Raw genomic sequence first — 23,738 nt, forward strand, 5'->3', positions numbered from 1 at the left:
GCGGTGGACTTGGTACCTTGTAAACTTAAGGAGTGGTACACGTATGCCAACAACACCTTCATTGTGTGGAGCCACCATAAGGACCAGCTTGGTGACTTCCTAAGATATCTGAACAGTTTGCACGCCAATATAAAATTTACTATGGAGGTAGAAAAGGACCAACAGCTACCCTTTCTAGAGATGCTGGTTATGAAGGATGGTGAGAACCTGGGACACAATGTTTATCAAAAACTGACATGTACTGATACCCACACAAAATGTCAAATCACCACCCAAGCTGGAAAAGAGGGGTGATTAATATGGTCATAATGCTTGCAAGATGAATATGTCAGCCGCAGCTCCTCAGATGTTGGGCGCAACACCTGGAAAGCATTCTGAGGAGCAATGGGTATACCACCAGTAACATAAGAAGTGTCACGAAATCTAACATTCGGAAAAGAGACACATTGGAAGAAGAAGTGTCAGGTAGGGCCTTTCTGCCACATGTCCCCAGGTTGATGGACAGAATTAATTGTATGTTGAACGACACAGTGTAATGATACATTTTAAACGGACAAAGAAGATCAAAGAGTTTCTCAGATTGGCAGAGCACAAAAACCCATTTGCAATGTTGGGAGTATAGCGCACTCCATGTGCACTTGGTAAGTCTCTGTTGGAGTGACTGGACGATCAATCAACACCAGGATAACCAAACATAAATCGCATTAAATGTTGCGTCAGGTAGAGAAATCAGCTGTAGCAAAGCATGTGATGTGCAAAATTGACCATGTAACAAAACATGCCAACATAGAAGTTCTTGCATTGAAGAAGAATTGGCACACCCATTTGTTTAGGGAAGCCTTAGAAATCTAGAAACATGACAACTGCTCTAACAAGAAAGAGGAAACCATCAAGTTGAATGGATGCTGAATACTCATGTTGCAGTGAACAACCGTTGCGGGTAGCAATGGGGGAGAACCACAGAGGTAATGACCATGGAAAAGCCCTCAGATGTTAGTGTGACAGGTACATATAATCTGTGGCTGTGAGCTGGATTACAGTCTGTCACTAGCACACTGAGGAAGAAGTGTTGGGTATGGCCTTTCTGCCATATATCCCTAGGATGACAAATAGGATTAATTGTACATGGGAGAGACACAAGCCTTGACAATGCCAGCCACTCATGCTTTCAGAATGTCAGAAAAATCATCAAATAAATCATCAAACACTTGTTGGCCAAAGAATCTCAGACAGAAGGTTAGAAACAGATAGAAATGCTAAAAGGAATCAAGGCATAGCAATATCCCAAAGTAGTAAATGAAAAAGTTAGAAATATGAGCCCTTTTGCAAAGTATATACTTAAAGTGAACCCTGAAGGGCAAACTTGGCAAGAAATCTACAATACAGCCAATTTGAATGAAAGATAATATGTTTCTACAAATGTTTTTTACTTTCTTTGACACCTCTTCCACATTAAAAACTGTGGGCACTGTCTTCAAGAGCCAAAGCCCAACTGCAACCAAGTCGATTAAATGGTAAGAGTAAATAAGATACCATCCTTAGATTAGAACAATGAGGGATGTAGAAGGATAAAGAAATCAATAGTTGCGGTCAGGTCAACCCCACACCACCATGGCTGAGACTGTTGTTGGTGGGGACCAGCCATGTCCACTATGGTGTAAAATGGTGATTCTATAGAATAGCATGTTCCACCTTTAACCACTTAGGTAGATGAAAGATGTTCATTGAAACTGAAAACACAGTTTAGATAGTTGTTAAGTGTTGAACAATGCACTGCATTCACGCTGATTTGATGTATGTGCAGATGAATGTAATAGGAAGTACCTCAGCACAATGACAAAGCATGAAGGAAAATGCACATCTCCATCTGGTGTGGAGGCCTGCTTATGCTTTGGTGTCATGGCTTGGTGGCATCTCTGAAGTCATGGAGAATGGCATGAGCAAGAAGGTAAATACCTGAACAAATGAAGAAATACATGAGAACTGTAATTATGTTCTGACATTTCAAATCAGAAGATCAACACGTCATGATCTGCTTGGGACTACTGGTTAAGAGAGATCTGTTGCTCCACAACTGTAATGGAAATTATGCAACAGAAAAGTTACCACAAAATTCTTTATATCATTTAGTAGCTTGGGTATATCGGATCTCTTTCACAGCACCTGCCCCACTGCAAAAGGTGAAGAAGTTATATGGCACGGTCCACTGCACTGTGTAGTATGTCCACTATAGAAAATAACCTTGAGAATGGTGACAGCAAGATATTATGGTAAAAGTTGGCAAACAGACTGTACATTGTGTGCAACCCAACAAAACCAGTTACTCTTCACTGCTCAAATAAAGATCTGGATGTGGGAGGATCTTTCAGTGATGGCTGATGTGCATTACACACATTTTAGAGCTGTTGTTGTTGTTGTTGTTGTTGTTGTTGTCTTCAGTCCTGAGACTGGTTTGATGCAGCTCTCCATGCTACTCTATCCTGTGCAAGCTTCTTCATTTCCCAGCACTTACTGCAACCTACATCCTTCTGGGAGCTAGTGAATTGGAAACCATAGGACAGAGTCCAAGATTAGAATTTCTTCAAGGTGCCTTGTAGTTGACATTTTTGCAAAACTTAGGTTTGAAGAACTGTAAGGTGAAGGTGAGACTGTGATTCCACAGTCTCTATTAGTCTGTTAAATGCTACTGGAATAAGGGTTATGCTCGAAACGGAACCTTGTGGGTCTTGGTTTCTCTGAGTGTGAGGGCCACATACTTGAACACCAAAGGATTCATAAGATAAAAATTTTTAAATAAGAATCAGAACAGCACCTCTAAAGAAGAATATGATACCATCTCTAGTAACAACACGAGACCACCAAACAGTGACGTAGGCTGGTTGCAGCTCAGCAAAATCAAAAATAGGACAACAAGGTGTTGGTGGCAATTGAAGGCCATTCTAAAATCAGATTCTGAGCAAATTAGGTGGTCACTGGTAGGCAAGGCCTGCCAAAATCCACAATGAAATTTGGATAGAATCCCTTAGAAGAGTTGAAACAAGCTGTCTGTTAACCATTCATTTGAACCACTTGCATACAACATTTGTAAAACAAATATGGCAACAGTTGCCTTTGTCATGTGGATCTTTTCTTGGTTTCAAAATTGGGATAACTATGCTTTCATTTTACTCAGACGGCGAGGGGGATCACGGTCGAGAAAGAGGGAAGGTGGTGAGGGGCAGGAACTCACTCTCACACCAGATGCAACTAAAAAGTGCAATAATATAATGTTTGTATTCTGGGGGTAAATGAGGTAGGATCTGGTTAGGTATGTGATCAGGGTCTGGGGCTGTGTCATGGCATTGTGTCAGGTTACTAAGAAGTTTCTATTCATGGTACGGGTCATTGTATGTTTCTGAAGATTGAGAAATGACTGATAGGTAAAGACTTTCCCCTCATCCTTTATGGTGGTGAAAGGGAGGGGGAGGGAAACTTGCACATGCTGAGACTTTGTCAAACTGTGTTGCTAGTTGATCAGCAATGACAATGGCATCAGACTGAATGTAGCGATCCTGATCTACAGCCAGGACACTGCCTGTAACTGCGGTATAGTTTATCCCATACTTGGGGGGAGGAAGTACAGGTTCCAAATGTGATTACAAATCTTGCCAACACTCCTTGCATATTTTAATTAGACAGTAGGCCTGGGCTTGGAAATTCTTGAAGGTGACAAGTGTATCTCCATGGGAGAGGAGTTCAGGATTCAAAGAATTGGTGGAGCTATGTCAATCTGCTTTCTTTAAGTCCCAGTGTGGAGGGTGTTCTGATGTTCAGTACAGCAAAGTAAGAATAATCAGAAAGTGGTTGCTGTCACATAAATCATCATGCACCTCCCAACAAACAGAGACAGGAAGGTTGGGTTACAGGTTCTTAGACTGATAGGCATCATTTGCTGGGCTGAAGTAAGTTGGAGATCTGGAACTTAAAATATAAAGATTAAAGCTCCATTTTTCCACAGTCACAGTTATACAAGTAATATAAGCTATACACAGTCACAATAGACCGTAAACAACCTATGTTAATCATGAAAAAACCTGGTCTGGTATATTGTCTCACTAAGAGTCTTTGCAATTTAGTACTGGAGGGCAGCATGGAGGGTAAAAATCGTAGAGGGAGACCAAGGGATGAATACACTAAGCAGATGCAGAAGGATGTAGGCTGCTGTAGGTACTGGGAGATGAAGAAGCTTGCACAGGATAGAGTGGCATGGAGAGCTGCATCAAACCAGTCTCAGGACTGAAGACCGCAACAACAACAACAAAAACAACAACAACAAGAGTCTTTGGAACTGCTCCACAAAGGATTTTGGGTATTAAAATCCCCTACGAGGGAAAGGAGTGGAGGCAGACGCAAGATTATATCTGTATCATATAGTATGTGATATCCTCATCCAGAGCTACATAAATTTTACGCTGTGTCAGATAGATGATATGCATAGCTGACACTTTTAGTGAAGTATTCAATGGAATCACTTCTCTAAAATTGGTCTTGTGAACCAATGTATAATCCCCATCCAGTGTCAGCCCAATTTTTGTAATGTGCTTTGCAATGTATGAGAATAGGGGAGTAGCCTGCTCAAAATCAGGTTTTCTGTAGAGCTATGTCAATCACTGGCAGTCTGCTATCAGGCATTTAGGTACAGAAAGGTGATGAAAGTAGATATTGCAGTTCCGTTAGATAACGGCTGTGTGCATTTTAGGTGGAAGGGCAGGAGTGGTACCACCTGTTGTGAGCGATTGTTATCAATTTGCTTAATACCTGCAGGTTGTTTTGGGGAATTCAGGGCTGTTAACATTGGAATTCCAATTTAGTTTTACAAAGAGTACTCTTCAGCATTGGCCCCTAGTGACTGGAAACAAAAAGAACAGCTGACACCCACATGTAAGAAGGATAAAAGAATGAACCCACAAAATTACAGCACAATATCCTTAACATCAGTCACCTGCATAATGCTTGATCATATTCTAAGGTCAAATATAATAAATGTTTCTTCAGAGAGAAAAGCTTCTATCCATAAATCAACATGGATTTACAAAGCATTGCCCATACAAAATTCAACTTGCACTTTTCTTGCACTAACTATGGATGAAGGCAAACAGGCAGATTCCATATTGCTAGAATACCAGAAAGTGTTTGACACAATGCATCAATGCAGACTGTTAATGAAGGTCTGGGCATACAGAATAGGTTTCCAGATATGTGAGTGGCTTGAAGACTTCTTCAGAAATAGCTCACAATACATTTCCTCAATGGTTAGTGTTCGTCAGAGGCCAGGATATCGTCATAAGTTCTCCAGGGAAGTGCAATAGGACTGCTCTTGGTCTCTATACACATAAACAATCTAATGGACAGCATCACCAACAATCTGGAACTGTCTGCTGATGGCACTGTTGTGTACAGGAAAATGTCATTGTTGAGTGATGGTAGGAGGATACGGGATGAATGGGACAGAATTTCTATTTGGTGTATGAATGGCAGATTGCTCTAAATGTGGAAAAAAGTAAGTTAATGTATATGAGTAATGAAAACCATTTCTGTAAGGTTTGAAAACAGTATAAGTGGTGTGTTGTTGTCACGGTCATGCCAATTAAATATCTAGCTGTAACATAGCAAACAGACATAAATGGAACAAGCAAGTACGATCAGTTGTTGAGAAGGTGAATGGTCAACTTTGGTTTTTTGGGAGAGATTTAGGAAAGTGTGGTTCATCTGTAAAGGAGACCGCATATAGAACACTAGTGTGACCCATTCCTCAGTACTGCTCAAGTGTTCGGGATCCGCACCAAGTCAGATTAAAGGAGGACATTCAAGCAATTCAGAGGTGTGCTACTAGATCTATTACTGGTAGATTCAATCAGCATGCAAATATTATGGAAATGCTCTGCAAACTCAACTGAGAATCCCTGGAGGACACAAGATATTATTTTTGCAAAACACTATATTGAGAAAGTGTAGATAATTTGCATTTATTCCAGACTGCAGAAAAATCCTACTACCATCAATATACATCTCAGGTAAGGACTGTAAGGACAAGAGAAGAGACATCAGGACTCATACAGAGGCATATACACAGTCCCTGCCTCCATTTATGAGGGGGATAGGACAGGGAATGACTAGTAGTGGTGTGAGGTACCCTCCACAATGCATCATGGAGGTTTGCGAGTATGTATGTGGGGGTACATGTAGATTTTTTCCTTTCTTTTCTTTTCCTGTTGAGATTTTTGTTCATGTTGAGGAATGCGTGTCTGTATTTCTGGAACTTAAGATGTAGGGGGCATTTTACAGACTATTTCCCATGCCTCCTTCAGGCACTGGCTGTTGTCGGGTCATAGGCTGATGGCAGGTTGTATTCCTCAAGAGGGATCTGTTGAGGACGATACTACTCTGCTTGGTGAGAAGAGGCCAAAATCCTCAAGGTAAATGTAGAAGGGATAATATGGGGTGGAATACTCTTTTCTCCAATGAGGCATGCTTGTGAGACTATTTCAGCGTAGTTTTGAAAGGGGAGCGTCGGCACTCTTCTGCTGTAGATGAACCTTGGTTACTACTTGCACAAAATTTGTCACTGTTTGTACAGGTTGTACATTATATAGTAAATCAAAGGTTTTATATTCTTATATTTTGTGTTCTTACATGAAGGCATGGAAAGACAGTTAACACAAATCGGTGTTTTTGTCACACACAGTGTTCTCGTGTAATAGTCAGCCACAGCATCCACAGACTGGTTCAAGATAGAGAAGGCAAGGTGTCAAACTCTAGAACTGTTTCTCTACTGTCTGTATTTTAAAAATCTAGAGCAACTTTTTTATAAAAGATTTTCTAATTTCTTAAATAAAAATAAAATATTAATAGAACCACAAAATGGTTTTAAAAAGGCAGTGCTTTTTCCTATACACACTATACAGGCAGGAACATACCATAATCATTTTATAATCTTAGCAAAAGTCCCTGATGTCATCAATCATGATAAATTACTTAAAAAAAGCTCACAGACATAAAAAACAGTAAATGGCACAATCAATACCCTCCAGTTAGATTTATTACCAGACAAACATGGAGTTCTCAGAGGTTCCATATTGGGATAAATCCTCTTTTTACTATATGTAAATGCTTTAGAGACAACAGTAGTAACATAAAACTATACCAATTTGGAGATGACATCAGCACCTTAATTACAAGAATTACCAAAGAAACCTTTCAAAATAATGTTACAGTCATCACAAAGAATATAGTGCAGTACTGTCACATAAACAGCTTGATTATAACTCTGGAAAAACTGTTACAATGCACATATACCACTCAGAATAAGACACTGGCTAATCTTCATACTGAAATAAATGGACAAAAAACTGGAAAAACAGTGTACAAAATTTCTTAGTACATGAATACAACAGAACATCAAATGGAACCCACATGTAGACTACATAAACAGAAATCAGCAAAACAAGTTTAATAATAAAAATACTATCCATATGAAAGCTAAAAAGCCATACAATATATGATAACCTCAGGCTCATATCTTCTGCATAAAGCTCACTAAGAAACTGTGTATCACATGATAATCTCAGGAACATATCTTTTGCATAAAAGCACAAAGAAAATGTACATCATACAATAATCTGAGGTCTGTACCTTCTGCACAAAGCTCACTCAATATTGAAATGTGGTGTAGAATTTTGAGGAAACTGTGGGGCATGTTCGAAATCATTTAAATTACAGTAAAAGATTATTAGTTATGGAAGGTGAAAGCCAATGATAATTACACAGGAAACTATTTACGAATTTGTACACAGCAACCACACAAGACAAACAAATGTAGGTGTACAACAGACAAATACAGCACTCTTACAGAAAGGAATATTCCATCCCAGCATCAAATAGTATAACGCAAATCCACAAAAATAATGATGGACAGGAACAATTTAAAATCAACAATGAAGAATTACTTGGTCAAGCTCTGCTTCTACACAGTAAAGGAATATCTATAAAAACAAAACTGTAGACCAATTAAAATTTTATTTGTAAAGTGTGCAGTGTAAGAAAATATTGTGTAATATTACATAATGGTAAAATGATGTGTTTAATAATTTCAAGAAACGTGTACAGCATGAGTATTTAAGGAATAGTCCAGTGTTTTTTGTACACTGTGCACTCCTCAAGTCACACGACCAATAAATAAATAAATCAATCACCACTTTGTTCTGCATGCAGACTATGGAGGAAGTAGGGTAGAATATTTACATAATCATCCTTAAATCTATTGCTTAAATTCACACAAGGCACTCACGTGTGCAATACTACCTGTTGTCCTGAAGCACCCTCTTGTAAATATCAATTGCTTCTTGATAGTGAGAACGAAGATAATGTATTGAAGCTAAAGAAAGCTGATCTTCAACAATGTCTTCTAATTCCTGATGATGTTCCATTAGTTTTTTCTCATCTCCTAGTTTATGAGCTAAATGGAAAAGCAGCCTTGTCTTCAGATTAGATGTAGGTGCCTTATCTAGAACCTGAAACACAATTTGTCACATTGTATTTTGTACTTTTTATGTTACAGTGTTTGATATTGTACATTAACATCCTCAGGCTGTATTTTTATTACTTCTTTTATACAGATTTTCTGTTAGTACAGGGCCTAGTAATACAAAATACACCTCAAGGGAAAATACCCCGCAGATGTGGCTAAAACCAGATTTAAGATTTGAATTATGATATAAAAACAATGAGCTGAGTGAACAATAGGGAAAAATGAAGAAGAGTAAGTTAGAGGGAAAATAAGGAGGAAGGGGAGGGGGGGGGGCAGGAGGGAGGGGGAGGCGTGGGGGATAGTGAGAGGAGAGAGAGAGAGAGAGAGAGAGAGAGAGAGAGAGAGAGAGAGAGAGAACTGTACAGCAAAGATGCTGGTGAAAATAAAGATCATGCAAGACTCTCAAACAAACTTTTTGGGGCAGAGAAATATAGATTAGTAATAATTTAAGGAGGGGTCAATTCACAGTGAGGAAGTTCTACAATCAGAAGACTGTCACTGAATGTCATTGATTTAGAAGTATATGTAGATAAAAACCATGAGCAGAGAGCAGTAAGCAGTAAAAGGAGTTGAGTTTATTAATATCGACCAATGAGCACAGCCTAAGAATGAGATCTGATAAATGTGGGGGAGAAGTTAAAATTTCGGATGGCAGAAAAAAAATGGTTTCAATACAGAATTCATTCAGAACTTTGTAAATAATTATCTCTTACACCCATACCAGACTAAATAAAAATATAGTAATAAGCTGAGTGTGGAAAACTCAGAACAAATGGAATCATTATTTTATTTTGCCATGTTGTTGTGGTGGTCTTCAGTCCTGAGACTGGTTTGATGCAGCTCTCCATGCTACTCTCCCAGTAACTACTGCAACCTACATCCTTCTGAATCTGTTTAGTGTATTCATCTCTTGGTCTCCCTCTATGATTTTGCCTGTCTCATACACCTTGCTCACTAGATGGTAGAGTTTTGTTAGGCCTGGCTCTTTCACAGCTGTCAGTAGTTCTAATGGAATGTTGCCATACACTAATCATTTTGCTATATTGGCTTTGGTGCCAGACTGACTAGCATGCACCCCTGTAATGGGACAGATACTTATGGGCCCAGCTATGGAGTTAAATACAGAGAACTACCCACAATACCCCAGCAACTGGGGACTACTATTGGAAGGAATGGGAGATTAACAAAATGAAATTAATTCTATTCATTATGAAGAACTGTTGGAGAAAGTCCTCTGTTTATTGCCTTATAGGTCAGCCGTTGTTATAGATCAAACACCATATCATACGATGGTTGATCGTCCAACTAAAAACCTGAGCATGTCTTGGCTGAATGGTGAAACCATATCTTGAATAGCGTCAAAGAATATTTCACTCCCACCTGGAGTTTAGCAAACTGACTACAGCAAAGCTGATACTCACAGCCAGTCCTTATTTTCAAACACTAAAAAAGAAACTGGAATATATAACTAAACAACTTCGACCAGACGTAAAACTTGTTTGGTTACCTGTGGCTCATTGTGAGCTTAATCCAACTAACTCATATTGGCCTATGTAAGGAAAAAAGTAGCAAAAACCACGAACACATCAGAAAATGGTAGCAGTACTCAGGTATTAAAGCTTTATATCGAGAATCCTTATATGCTGTAGCTCCATACGAGCCGCAACTCTTATACCTAATCATGAACATAGCACCTGATTCTGCTTCCGCGCCTACTGCTAATCACTCTTTCTAATAGGCACACAACCATTCTTCAATAGTACTCTTTATAAAATCCATATCACACTGTATTGTCACAGTGGTTGCAGCTTCTCACGATCATGAAAGATAATACTGAACTTTAAAACCAAAATACTCCATATAGCCTACTGCACAATAAAATAAGAAAAATATTGGTACAACTCATTTTGCAATAGGCCTATTAGGTCGCTTGTAATTGAAGCCTAAATTCAAGCCTCCATAATAAAAAAATCCAATAGCAGAGTCTCAATGGCTGGGGGACCAGAAAATTTTAATACAATCACAAAAGGGCAGTGCAGTGTAGCATTGTTATCTGAATTTGAAGACAGCCATATGAAATGTGTTGCTCTGTTAAAAACAACAGTCTTTGCATTCCTTTGGGAAAGAGTCCTTGGTACAGGTGAAGGTGGTTATATTTTGATTCTATTTGGAAGTCTGAGAATTGCTTTATTTGGGAGTCAGTTTGGACTGAAGCTTGCTGAGGGTCTACAAACCAAGTGTGTTATTTGCATAGTATTAAAAAAGTATGAAAGCTTTAGCATATTGCTGTCCTTATACTATACACTGTTTGTGAATGAATAAATAAATTTCATCATGAAAACGTCAACAATGGTGATTTACACTGGCCAAAAATGTACAGCTTGTCTCTAATATTCCACAGGTAGTTTAAGGTAAATAACAAAGTTTTTTTGCAATTGATAGTATGTAATTAAAAGTAGGTTCTGTTGCATGTTCTGTATTTAAATTTTTTCCTCTACTGAGACACTAACAACTATGGTTTTCATATAGGCAATTATATGGAAGAAAACCTTTCATTTTAAGAATTTTATCATTATGAAACTTCTCACATGGCCAATTTAATTGTATTTGAATTACTAGTTATGATATAGAGATACATTTAAAAGAAATTGATTATTTTTTCCCTTTGCCAAACTTGTATGGCAACCTTACGAGTAACACTGGGGCTCTATCAATTATTGTATTACTTAGAGCATAACAATCTAAGAGGGCACACTCAAAAATAATGCCTCAGATTTTTTTATGTGAAATCTCTTAAGGGGCTCCGGAAAGGCTCAAAATCATGAAAAGTTCAATTTTTACTTTTTTGTGTTTTCTGAATCTGCAGACTATTACCTTTTAATAGACATATAATTTATTCAATTCCGAAGACTACAACTATTTAAAATTTTTTTTTGAAATGTGTTCTACATGGGCGTGACCCACTGTGGCGCTGTTAAACTGCTGTCAAATGGTGTTATTATTAACGTCCGTGTTCATCAGGTACATTTTAGTGATGTGAGATAAAGTATGTGTTGTGACTAACCTGTGATGGTTCAATATATATCGTTAGTGTGATTGTCGATTGTTTCATGTTTATTTACTCTGTCGTTATCTCGAAAATATTTGTAATTAATTCTGTTTCTTGAGTCTCTGTTTTGTTCAAGTATAATAATGAATAAAAGTAAAGTTATTAGAAATCCTCTGAAGGCTTTTAAGAAAAGGAGAAATGTTGGAAAGCCAAAGGTATGTGTTATTACTGTAAACAATAAAGACGATAACGAAGTGAGTGAACCTAACCTCTCAAGTACACCTGTCCATAGCAGTCAAAGTGGGAAAGAAAATACTTCACAGAAGAAGCTTGGTTCAATGAGTGAAAACTATGAATGTTTTATGGGCGAATCGGATGTGAATGAAATATTTGATATGTCGGTTCTCAAAGGAATTTTTTCAAATTGTGTAAGATGTATTCATTGTAGTGAAGTTGGTCTGGAACTCTCCATAATAAAGCACGTAGGACTTGCTAGTGAAATACAACTGAAATGTGATAAGTGTTCATACATGACCACCTTTTGGAACAGTGTTGCAGTAACTGCAACTGAAGAAAATGGTAGCAAAATCTATGAACACAACATTAGATTTGTTTATTCCTTGCGTTCAGTTTGTAAGGGTGCTACTGCAGGTGCAATTTTCTGTGGCATCATGAATCTTCCAAATCCCCCAACCAAGTTTACGACCTATAATAAATTAATAGGGTCTAAAGTAGAAGATGTCTGTATAGAATCTATGAAGAATGCTGTGGAAGAGGCAGTAATGGAAAATAATGGTAACAGAGAGTTGACTGCAGCTTTCGATGGTACCTGGCATAAACGGGGACACACATCTCTTCATGGTGTAGTATCTGCCACCAGTATGTATACAGGGAAAGTTTTAGATGTAGCAGTAATATCAAAGTATTGTAGATGTCCACAAAAATATAAAGGTACACATGAAAATAATTGCAAAGCTAACTATAGTGGCAGTAGTGGAGGAATGGAAGTGGCTGGTGTTGCCAGTATATTCCAGCGTTCTGAGGCGTGTGATAAAGTGCGATATGTTAATTACCTTGGTGACGGTGATTCTAAAAGTTTCAAACATGTTCAAGGACTGAAGCCCTATGGTGATGATGTTGTAGTGCAGAAATTTGAGTATATTGGACACGTACAGAGGCGAATGGGAACAAGACTTCGGCGACTGAAAGCTTCGTACAAAAAACAAAAACTCAGTGATGGTAAAGGGTTGGATGGGAAGGGAAGGTTAACTGACAGTGTGATTGACAAAATACAGAACTATTATGGAATGGCTATTAGGCAAAATACACAAAGTGTCGACGAAATGAAGAAGGCTGTTTGGGTTCTTTTTTTTCATACTTCTTCAACCGATGAAAATCCCCAACATAGCTTGTGTCCCAAAGAAGAAGACAGTTGGTGTAAATATAACAAAGGATTGCTAACTGGTGAAGTGTACACTCATAAGCATAGTCTGCCTCATGCAATAATGGAGGTGATAAAACCTATTTTCAGAGACTTAGCAGCACCTGAACTGTTGAAAAAGTGTATTCACGGAAAAACTCAAAACCCCAATGAAAGTGTAAATAGTGTTATATGGTCGAGAATCCCCAAGACTGTATTTGTTGGAATAGAAACACTTCACTTTGGTGTGTATGATGCTGTTGCGACTTTCAATGATGGCAACATTGTAAGGTGCAAGGTATTTAGAAATATGGGAATGAAGATAGGTTCTAACATGGTACGAGCGATGCTTGCTTTAGACAAGGAACGCCTTCGGGCTGCAGACAGGGCTGTAAAGAGTCTAGAAATACAAGCAAGAGTAAACAGGAGGAGGAACAAGAGGAAGCTGGAGGAGGAGTTTGCAGAGGATGAAGATAATCCATCCTATGGACCTGGAATGCACTAAAAAGTTAATCCAATCTTTGTCGCTCGATTCCCAAAACTTTTATTTTCTCATACTAATTACATGTTCTCTAAGGATCTTCCAAACATATTTGTTTCAAACTTTCAGTAAATGTTACACAGTACCTTCTGCATAATTTAACACAGCCTTTTACCAAAAAATTGTATATTTTTGAATATATAAATAAAAAATTGCAATAAAATGTTGTGAATTTTCATTACAATTGAAAAAAAATCATCTTTAATAACTGAACTAAAATTTTGTAAAATCCCTGTGTTAAGTTGTAGCCCATATTCCAATAAATAATCTGTAAAAAGTTCAACTTCCTACCTCAAATACTTTGTGAGGAAAGATGTAATTTATAAGCGTTATTTTAACATTGCAAGTAGAGGGCGTTCCGGAGCCCCTTAAAGCTTTTTAAATAAAACAAATATTATTAATATTTTACATCTTTATTCTTCATGTCTGTATACTTATTTCTCAACATAGTCACCCTGGCGATGAACACATTTCTCCCAAAAAGAGACCAGTTTGTTGATAATATCACCATAGAATGTTGGACTGTGTTGATGGAGCCACAACTCCACCTATGCTTGCACCACTTCATCACTACCAAAGTGAAGTCTTCAATGGTGTTCTTTAAGTTTTGGGAACAGATGAATGCTGGATGGGGCTGAGTTGGGACTGTAAGGAGGATGACTGATGACAGTGAACCCACGCATCAGACTGTTGCAGATGTCTCTGTTCATATGTAGTCTGGCACAGTCATGCTGAAGAAGAGGGTGCTCCATTTGTGGACAAACTCTTCACATTCAAAACCTGATTACAGCATGCTGTTTCTCATGCACTGCACCTAAATAGTTATGTTACACACCAACATGTTACATACTACAATTCGGAGCCCTCTAGTGGCAGAAGGCTGCAAATATGTCGACATGAAGAATAATGATGTGAAATGTCAATAAAATTTGTTTTATTTAAAAAGCTTTATGAGTTTTCACATAAACAGTTTGGAGGTACTACTTGTCAGCATGCCCTAATATGTTTTATCAAGGACACAATTTATCATAAGTATCACTATCCATCAATATTTGGTGGTACTGTGCTCTTTATTTCACAATATAATTATGCTTGTATAAATACATTAATAATGTATAAAAGGACAAATTTATTTTTTAACATCAACTAAATGATTTTTTGATGATTTTTCTTTTTGGTGTACACTTACTTCGTAACTTATACTATCTTTGTTTATCCTTATGTACAGAGGATAGGCAAAATAATGTGAACAATGGTATAGTAATGGAATGGTTATGTTTGATGTTCAACAATGGAGGTGAGGCACACGTCGTGCTGGATTGTGTGTGTTCAGTAAGGACTAGGCATCAGTGCAGGTTGTTTACAAGTAGTGCACATTTCTTATTTGCATCCAGGGACTAAGGTTGACATGCAATGAAAGACCTAACAGAGTTCCAAAGAGGACCGATTGTGGGGGCACAATTAGCTGGAGCATCAGTAACCAAAACAGCCAACTTTTTGAATGCTTCAAGAGCAACTGTTTCAACAGTGCAGACAACCTTGTAGGTGGGGCAACCCCAGCTGTGAGTATTCAACTTGGGTATTAGTAATCGCTTCAGCTGTATTCTAGTACTTTATTACTGTACCACTACCAGTTTCCTGGTGTTAAAGCCACATCTTCAGGTGACATATGATTAAAACATTAGAGCGGAAAAGCTCGGAATCTTTTTTCCCAACATTTGTTGTCTGTCAAATGCGAAACACCGCTAAAAGATGGTATGTCATGTGTTTTAGCCATGTTTTGTATTTGAGAGATAACGAATGTTGGAAAAAGAGAGTCCAAGCTTTTCCACTCTAATGTTTTAATCACATGTCACATGAAGATGTGGCTTTAACAACAAAAAAAACCTGTGGTGGTACAGTAATAGAGGACCAAAATACAGCTGAAGCGATTATTAATACCCAAGATGTTTCAACAGTCATGACAGCCTACACAAAACATGGAAAATGTAAATGTAATAGTGAGAGTAAATCAAAACTAAATGACAGAGGTCGAACGCTAACACGAATTGACTCAAATCAATACAAAACTAAAGTGAATGTTCACAGATGAGCTACTATGCCAAAACCATTAGTGGCGACAAATAACGCAAAGAAGTGTAAAACATGGTGTCAGGAGCATAAATCCTGGACGGCTGATCAGTGGAAACATGCCATGTGGACATTTTTGTTATTTCCAACAGCGAGCCAGGTTTATGTCTGGAGAACACCAAAAGAAGCCTCCAATCCTGATTGCTTGATTCCTATGGTTAAGCATGGATGTGGAAGTGTGATGGTGTGGACAGCCATATCATGGTATTCTGCTGGTCCCATCATTACTCTCAAAGGCTGTGTTACAGTCAATAATTATGTGAACATTTTAGGTGATCAGGTGCACCCCATGATTCAAATGTTGTTCCCCAACAATGATGCCATATTTCAGGATGATAATGCACCCATTCACACAGCTAGGACAGTAAAATCATGGTATGAGGAGTATGCTACTGAACTGCAGCGTCTTCCCTGGCAGCACAGCCACTGGACTTGAACATTATCAAAACCTTGTGGGCGGTATTGGAGCACAGACTCTGGAGCAGATTTCTGCCTCCCTTGTCAATATAGGAGTTAGAAGAGGTTTTGATCAAAGAGTGGCATAACATTCTGCTGGAGACTATACAATCATTATATGCCAGTATTCCAAGAAGAATCACAGCTGTATTATGAGCAATTGGGGTCCAACCCCTTACTAATAAACCATTCCCAAATAAGTGCAGGTCTTCATATTATTTTGCCTATCTGCAGTACATATTACAGTGCTTGTTTACCTAGAAAATAAAATCCAAGTTCATAGAAAATAAAAATCCAAGTTCATCATGTTCAGCTGTTTATCTGTCAACCCAAAATTAAATAATTACAAGAGGTTATAGGCCCACGACCATGAAACAAATCATATTTTATGAAAAATTAATTTTGGACTTTAGTAATAGTCTATTTAAAATTGTCGTAAGTAAAGTTACTTTCCCAACCATAAATGAAGAGAAAAATAACTTCAAGGTGGTTATGCATGTTAATTTTTTATTTTGTCCTGTAAATTCGTTGTTTACAAGTAGTGTAGTAGTAATTTAGGATAAGTCTGGTGACAGAATACATTGTTACATGAGCAAGATCTCATACATATACTACTTTACCCTTTACCTAATAACAATTGGTTGCGCATTATATTACAACCTGTGGTTTACTGGCAGAACTTTAAGTAAATGCTTAAAAGTACAGAGTAACTGAAAGTACATATTTGTATCTTAATGTCATAAATTTTTATCATCATAAATGAAAGTAAAAAACAACAAATTTATCTTCAGACTTAAGTAAAAGCAGCACTTTTTTTAAGTGTGTTTCTTACCTATGTGGTTTCCTGTATTTCTGCACTAACAGTATCCATTCAAATCTTTATTACCACATAACGTGCCTCATATAATTAAAGATTGTTACACAGGTGACTTGTCAATTCTAACACTATACACACACTAATAAAAATTATGTAATGTTATAATACATACACTATTACTTTTTCAGACATGTACTTTTTACATGGTTATCATTTAAAAAATCTATGGTATACATATGCCATTGCTTCTTTAGGCATATACTATTTTACACAGTTATCATTCAAGAAATCATCTACACTATAGCAGCATTCAATTTTCAATTATTTTTCTATGTCTTCTTCAGTATTTTTTAGATTTGGGTTACACTTCCCCTTCCAGATTCTATTCATAAATTTCAGGCCATGTTATGTAATGATATAAATGGTAATGTTCAGTTGGCTCGGTACTGTAGTATCGCTACCTAGTTTTAAGTGAAACTTGTGACAATTTGTAAGAAGCCGCCATGGAGCATTCCATTAGCTACCACTGACTGGTAAGTGCTATGTGGCAACATATAGGTTACAGCAACATGTACATGAAAGGATTGTGAAACAGGCTAGCCATGCTCAGTGAAACCTGCACTGTGCAGAAGTGATAGCCAGAGTGGGCAGGACAGTATCACCACACCAGGGCAAGGACCATGTTACGAGCTATGTGGCCAGAGGGTGAGCAATAGTGCAACAAATGTGCCATGGAGCTGTAAACAGTGAATTTTGAGGCTGATTCAGTCAGAGTCTGATGGCACTACCATGATTCCAGGGCTACACTATATGATGAGACACCTGAGCACTGCCAGCAAAGCTATGGGCTCAGGACCATGTCGGTGCAGCTGCCTCCCTCGCTAAGTCTACTCTGAGGGACTTGGTGCCTTAGTGCTGCCCACCTGCCGTCCTCACATTCTGCTGCCAGGCTCCTACTAGGTGGCAGCAGGTCATGTCTCATGCATGGCAGTCTTCCCTCATCACAAAGGCGGATGCAGGCTGGGCCTGAGACACCAAGGTGTGGCCGTCTGCAGCAGAATGCCATTGCATCACTGTGGATGTCAGGGCCTTGACTGACTGACTTGCCATTGGGCTGTTGCCTGCCTAACGTCAGCATCCCAGGGGGCTGATACGTATAACTCTACATAGGGGCACAAGCTGGCCATCTGCTGGCCATTGCCAGCCTGCCACACTGGAGTTGTCTGGTTACTCGACACTTGGTGAGTTACAACACACAGTATATTCCAATTTTGGGGCAACTTACAGCTCCCACTGTGTACAAATCTGTGGTTCATTCCCTGACTTTTCTGGTACTGGGTGACTCTTGCACTAACAATTTGTCTGGTCTGGATGCTTTCAATGCCTTTGGTTTGTCCACTGTGGATGTGGTGCACCTTGTTCCTGACCAGATGCCTTGCCAGATTCTCCATTTTCTGAGTTCTTGCCTTTTTTTTCAGATGAGCTAGGTTCTGTCACTAATTTTACAGCCCAAATTACCCTGAAACCTACGACCCAGCCATCCTTTTTCCACGTGTGCCCTATTCCAGTGGCCTTGTGTGATCAGGTGAAATCAGAATTCAACAAGATGAAGTTATTGGGGGTCATAAAGACTGTTATGTCAAGTGAGTGGTCTGCCCTCCTCATGATTGTTAAAAAATCGAATGGTCAGCTCCATCTTTGAGGCAACTTGAAAGTTTCTGTTACTCCTCAGTGTACCACTGACACCCACCCTTTGCCCTATAAGGATGAGGTGCTGACCAAACTTGCCAGTTTTTCTCTGAAATTGATTTATCTGAAGACTATTTACAGGTTCTGTTGGATGAGGATTCGAAAAAGCTCCTTGCGATTAGTATGCACTTCAGGTTTTACCAATATCAGTGCTTCCCACTCTGTGTGGCTAGTGCCCTGGGAATTTTACAGCACTTTTTTTTTAGAACAACTGACAATGTCCATTCCGAGGTGCATCAACTATATCAATGACACCGTCATGAGGGGTGCATCCATTTACACACCTGGTTTGCAGTCTTACACACTGCATGGCTGAAATGCAGCCATCCATTGTGTATTTGGTGTTTGAGGTTTCTCAGGGTAGTGTAATGCCTTTATTTCAGCAAGTTGCTGCCATCACAGCTGTGTCTTACTCTTCCAGTGTCAAAAAACCCCAATCATTTTTAGGGAAAACTGTCTCCCACCACAAATTCATTCTGGGTGTGGCCTGTTGGCCCATCCCCTCCATGAACTGCTCCATAAAGACGTTCCTTTCCAGTGGATGCTGGCCTGTGAATGTGTGTTCATGCTTTTGAAATCTAAATTGCATTCTGCTCCTTGTTTGGCTACCTTCTATCATGGCCAACACCTGGTCTCAGCTACAGACACCTCTCAGTATGGACTTGGGGCTGTCTTGCACATCGCTATGAGGACTGTTCCGAATGTCCGATATCTTATGCGTCAAAGACACTCAAGTCCACTCAGCAGCACTACTTCCAAGTTGAAAAGGAAGTGCTTGATATCATCTATGGCCTTAAGAAGTTTCATGTATTCTTGTATGGATCTAAGTTCCACCTCATTACTAACCACAAACCCTTGGTTTCATTGTTTAATCCTTCTGCTTTGTTGCCCAGCAAAGCAGCACATCACCTCCAGATATGGCCCTGCTTCTGTCTCACTACAATATGAAATACATTTTCGGCCCACCATGCAGCATGCAAATGCTGATGGGGCTGGATCCCTGTTGATCAGGATGATGATGGTGCTGTGAAGCCTTCCTCTATTATAAAGACAGCATAGCTTCTGTTACTTCTCAGACTGTGTTCTGCTGCTTAGTGTACTGTTTCTATGTTTGTCATTTACTTGAACTTGGATTATTAAACTTTTGTTCTTAGTGGCTGCATTATTGGTTGTGTCTAGCATTATGACAAAGACATTGGTTAACATTTGTGATCAATTCATTTATTGCATAGGTTGGGAAGCAGCAGTTCCTGAAATCATTTTGATAGCATAAAATATGCTAGTTTCCTTTTGAATATCTGTACATTATTAATTTCCTTTTTTATATTGATGTAAAGATTACTGTATATTTTCATTCCTGACTCTGCAACACTCTGGTGTATTTTTATGAGAGTTGCAGAGACTAGATAGTAATTTTTCATCTGTCTTGAGTCACAGTTGTGAATGTGTCAATTTGTCTTAAAGAATCCCCTAATGTTAGCTATAACCATCATCAGTGAGTATATATACTTACCCATAAATGTAAACAAACCCCACATATTACTCTAACTGTTCATTTTTGAAGTATTAAATCTTTTTCAGTTCCCTCAGCATTTCCTGAGAAGATTATACCATAGGTGATTACAAGAAGGAAATATGCAAAATATGACAACAGCATGAGAAATGGCTCTCACAAGGAGAGATCCCCAGCGATGTCATCAATTTTTTGAAATAATATATATGGTGAGGAAGGTTACGGTCCAAGGAATCAAACCCTGCAGCCATTCATCCCAGTAGGTCCTCATTTGCAAGTAACCATTAATAAGAAATTTCAGAATTTTGTGTGATGCTCTATAATGTTAAAAATAGCAACAATTTACAGTATGTTTGCATAGTGTAATGGTTAAGGTACTGATCTCACATACAAAAGGTTATGGGTTCAAATCTTATCAAAAGCTTTCAATTTTTTTATTTTTAAATCTATATCAAAGTGATTTTGATCATTATTATTATTCAATTATTTTATATATATACTTATATGTAATTTTCTCTATTCCTTTTTCGCTTCATATTAGTCATCATATGAAATACATCATTTGCTCTTTCTTCCTATGAGTCTTTTTTACATTTGAAATCCTTGTTCATGTGACTTTGATTACTGTTATGTAACTTGATTTAATTTCTTCCATTTTATTAATTTACATTTTCATCCTTGTTATTGCAGTCATTACTTCTACTTCTCATTTTGCCTGTATTTTGTTTTACTTATAATCCCTGCTTTCGTCGAAATCATCACCTGCGTTATTCTGTCCATAGTACAATAAAAATTTATGTTTTAAATGTTTGTATGACGATTACCATCCAAAAAGCTGTACATCTTATAATGAAAAATACATTCTTGACACCACAGCACAGGCAATATAAATGAATTATTTTGTCTTTTGTTTTTAAATAACAGATTGGCATTTTGAATGTTTAAACATAATGATAGATAAATAAAAATAATTAAATTCACATGCACAAAAATTCCAAGTGCAAAAAGAATGATAGGAGAAAAAAATTAGTGCAATTGAAGAAGTTAATACTTTGTTTAAAATGACATGACAAAGGAACACAAATAAAAAAAATTCTTACTATTTTTAAAGCTATACAACATTAAGTGAAATTCTGAAATGTTTTTTCATCGACTATTTGCAAAACAAAGGCCTACCAGGGTGAACGGATGCAAGGTGTAATACCTGGGACCTTAACATACATCAGCGTATAGAATGTTTCAAAAAGTCAACACCACCACTAAGGACCTCTTCTTGTCAGTGCAAAGCATGCTGAGCTAAGTTTCTTGAGCAGCTGATCAATTTCCTCATTCCATCTTAACTGATTGCACATACGGGTGTCTAGGAATTTCATATGTGTGCCTTTCATTAACTTTCTGGTTGTTAATTTCAGTTTTAGGAAGTTTAAGATTTTTATTTGTTGTTGAAACTGTGTAATCTTAGTTTTTAAAACATTTAGGGTCAGGCAATTTGCTGTAAATTATTTGTGTCCTTGGTTAGTAGCTATCTGGGCTGCACCCTGCACTGTGGAATTGGGCCCTTCCATCAGAATATTTGACTCATCAGCAACCATCATTATTTTTGCTCTGTTATTAATTATAATAGGTATATTATCATTGTACATCAATAAAATCAGTGGCACAAGGATCATGCCCTTGAGGACTCTGTGTTTTATACTTCCCCAGTCTGAGTTTATTGTTACACCTGCCTCTAGTGAGACAACTCTTTGTTTCCTGTCATGTGAGAATGATTTGGCCAAACCAGTGGTTTGCCTTTGATGCCATAGTATGGAAACTTTTCAAGCAATGTGTTATGATGTACACAGATAAATGCCTTAGCAAGGTAAGAGAAGATCCCCACTGGATATCCTCTGAAATTTCATTTGGATGGAGTTTCATCTGTTGGACTAAATATAGGTATCTCTGTGTGAAAGCCCCATCAAAAACCAAACTGTGTAGATGTCACTAAACCACTTTGTGTAGTGCAGCTATAAATCCTACCACACACTATTCTCTCAAATATCTTTGAGAATACTGGTAGCACACAGATGGGCTGATAGTTGGCTATTGCATGCTTATTTCCACTTCTGTGGATTGGCATCACTATTGCATGTTTTAGTCTAACCATAGATATTCCAATTTTCATTGATCAATTAGACAAGTTCCACAATATATTACTGACATGTATGTAAATGATTTTTAAAGCCTGCTTGATACACCATCATAACCAGAGGATTGAGCGCTTTAAAGTAATTTTATGATTCTTAGAATTTCTTTAGGAGTTGTGTTTTTGAAATGAAGTACTTCATTTGGTGCAGTATATATGTGATTAAGCAGCTCTAAGGCTTCTGTGGAAGAGTGATTATTATAGTTCCCTATTTTTTCAGCTGCCGTTATAAAAATTCATTGAATTCAGAGGCTGTAACTTTTTGATTATTCTAGTCTGTACTAGAGAACTGTGGTATCTCTACTTGTTCTGATTTTAGGTTCCTATTAGTCTCACTTTTGATGATGTTCCATCTCCCCTCTTTGACCTACTAATTTTCGGTGCATAATGCATTAATTTTGCCTTCCTGATTACACATGTTATGATTTTACAGTATTTCTTGTGTTGCAATTCCACTGACAGGTTTGTACAAGCTCTCTGGATCCCTTTTTGACACGATATTTTAAAGCCTTTTGTTAACTACTCTTTTCTTCCATCTAGGACTGGTTTGATTTTAGTCTATCTTTGGGAGAAGTGAGCTGCAAAGTGTTTGAGAAATAAGATCACGACTAAAATGAATATCTGAATCACAATCTCTGCCTGGCATATATCCTCCCATTGTTCCTGATGTAAACAATTTCTGAACTGTCTTGTAGATTCGGTATTTATTGTTCTAAGATGTGAGACCATTTACTGTTTTTCTGCTGGCAAGTTTTAACATTGTCGACCGCCAGTAACTTCACCAGCAAAGTGCAGAGTAAATGGTCTTTGGAGACTGGAGCTTCTTTGGGCGTTCCGTCTACTACTTGACTGAGTGATACACGTGTCATGAATTTCTGCATTGTTGTGATTCTTGAGTTTCTCCCGGCGTATTTGATAATCAAAATATCCACGGGTGTGCTGCCGGTCTATAGTGTCCAACGGGCAACGGATCGCCGAAATATTGTGCCCGTTGCACACTATAGACCGGCAGCACACCCGTGGATATTATGATTAATTTCTGCATTGTTTTTCTTGTGTTTTCTGTAATTATACAAACCTTAATAAAAGTGTCTTATCATAATAAGTTGGAGTTTACTGTGCGTGGTCTGTCCCTACAGCCAAAAAACCCACATTGGTGACCCCGAGTCGCGAAAATACATTGCATTCGCTCGCTGTGTATCACCAGTTTTGCGCCAATAGACAATATCGCAGCCTCCAGTTTTTCCGGCAGTACAGGACGCCGCGACCGCAGAATGGACATTCAACTGTGAAGTGCAACGCTTTACCCTGT

General features: G+C 38.1%; 1 protein-coding gene across 3 annotated transcripts in view; it reads right to left on the minus strand.

Annotated features, from left to right (window-relative positions):
* Window positions 1-23,738, minus strand: part of LOC126195183 (intraflagellar transport protein 56) — a 208,646-nt gene that overhangs the window by 79,404 nt on the left and 105,504 nt on the right. For all 3 annotated transcript variants that reach the window (XM_049933697.1, XM_049933696.1, XM_049933695.1), the window contains exon 4: window positions 8,341-8,549. In XM_049933697.1, coding sequence (XP_049789654.1) covers window positions 8,341-8,549 — 209 coding nt within the window. The remainder of the gene's footprint in view (window positions 1-8,340; window positions 8,550-23,738) is intronic.

Source organism: Schistocerca nitens, chromosome 7 (genome assembly GCF_023898315.1).
Source record: "Schistocerca nitens isolate TAMUIC-IGC-003100 chromosome 7, iqSchNite1.1, whole genome shotgun sequence".
NCBI classification, from domain to species: Eukaryota; Metazoa; Arthropoda; class Insecta; order Orthoptera; family Acrididae; genus Schistocerca; species Schistocerca nitens.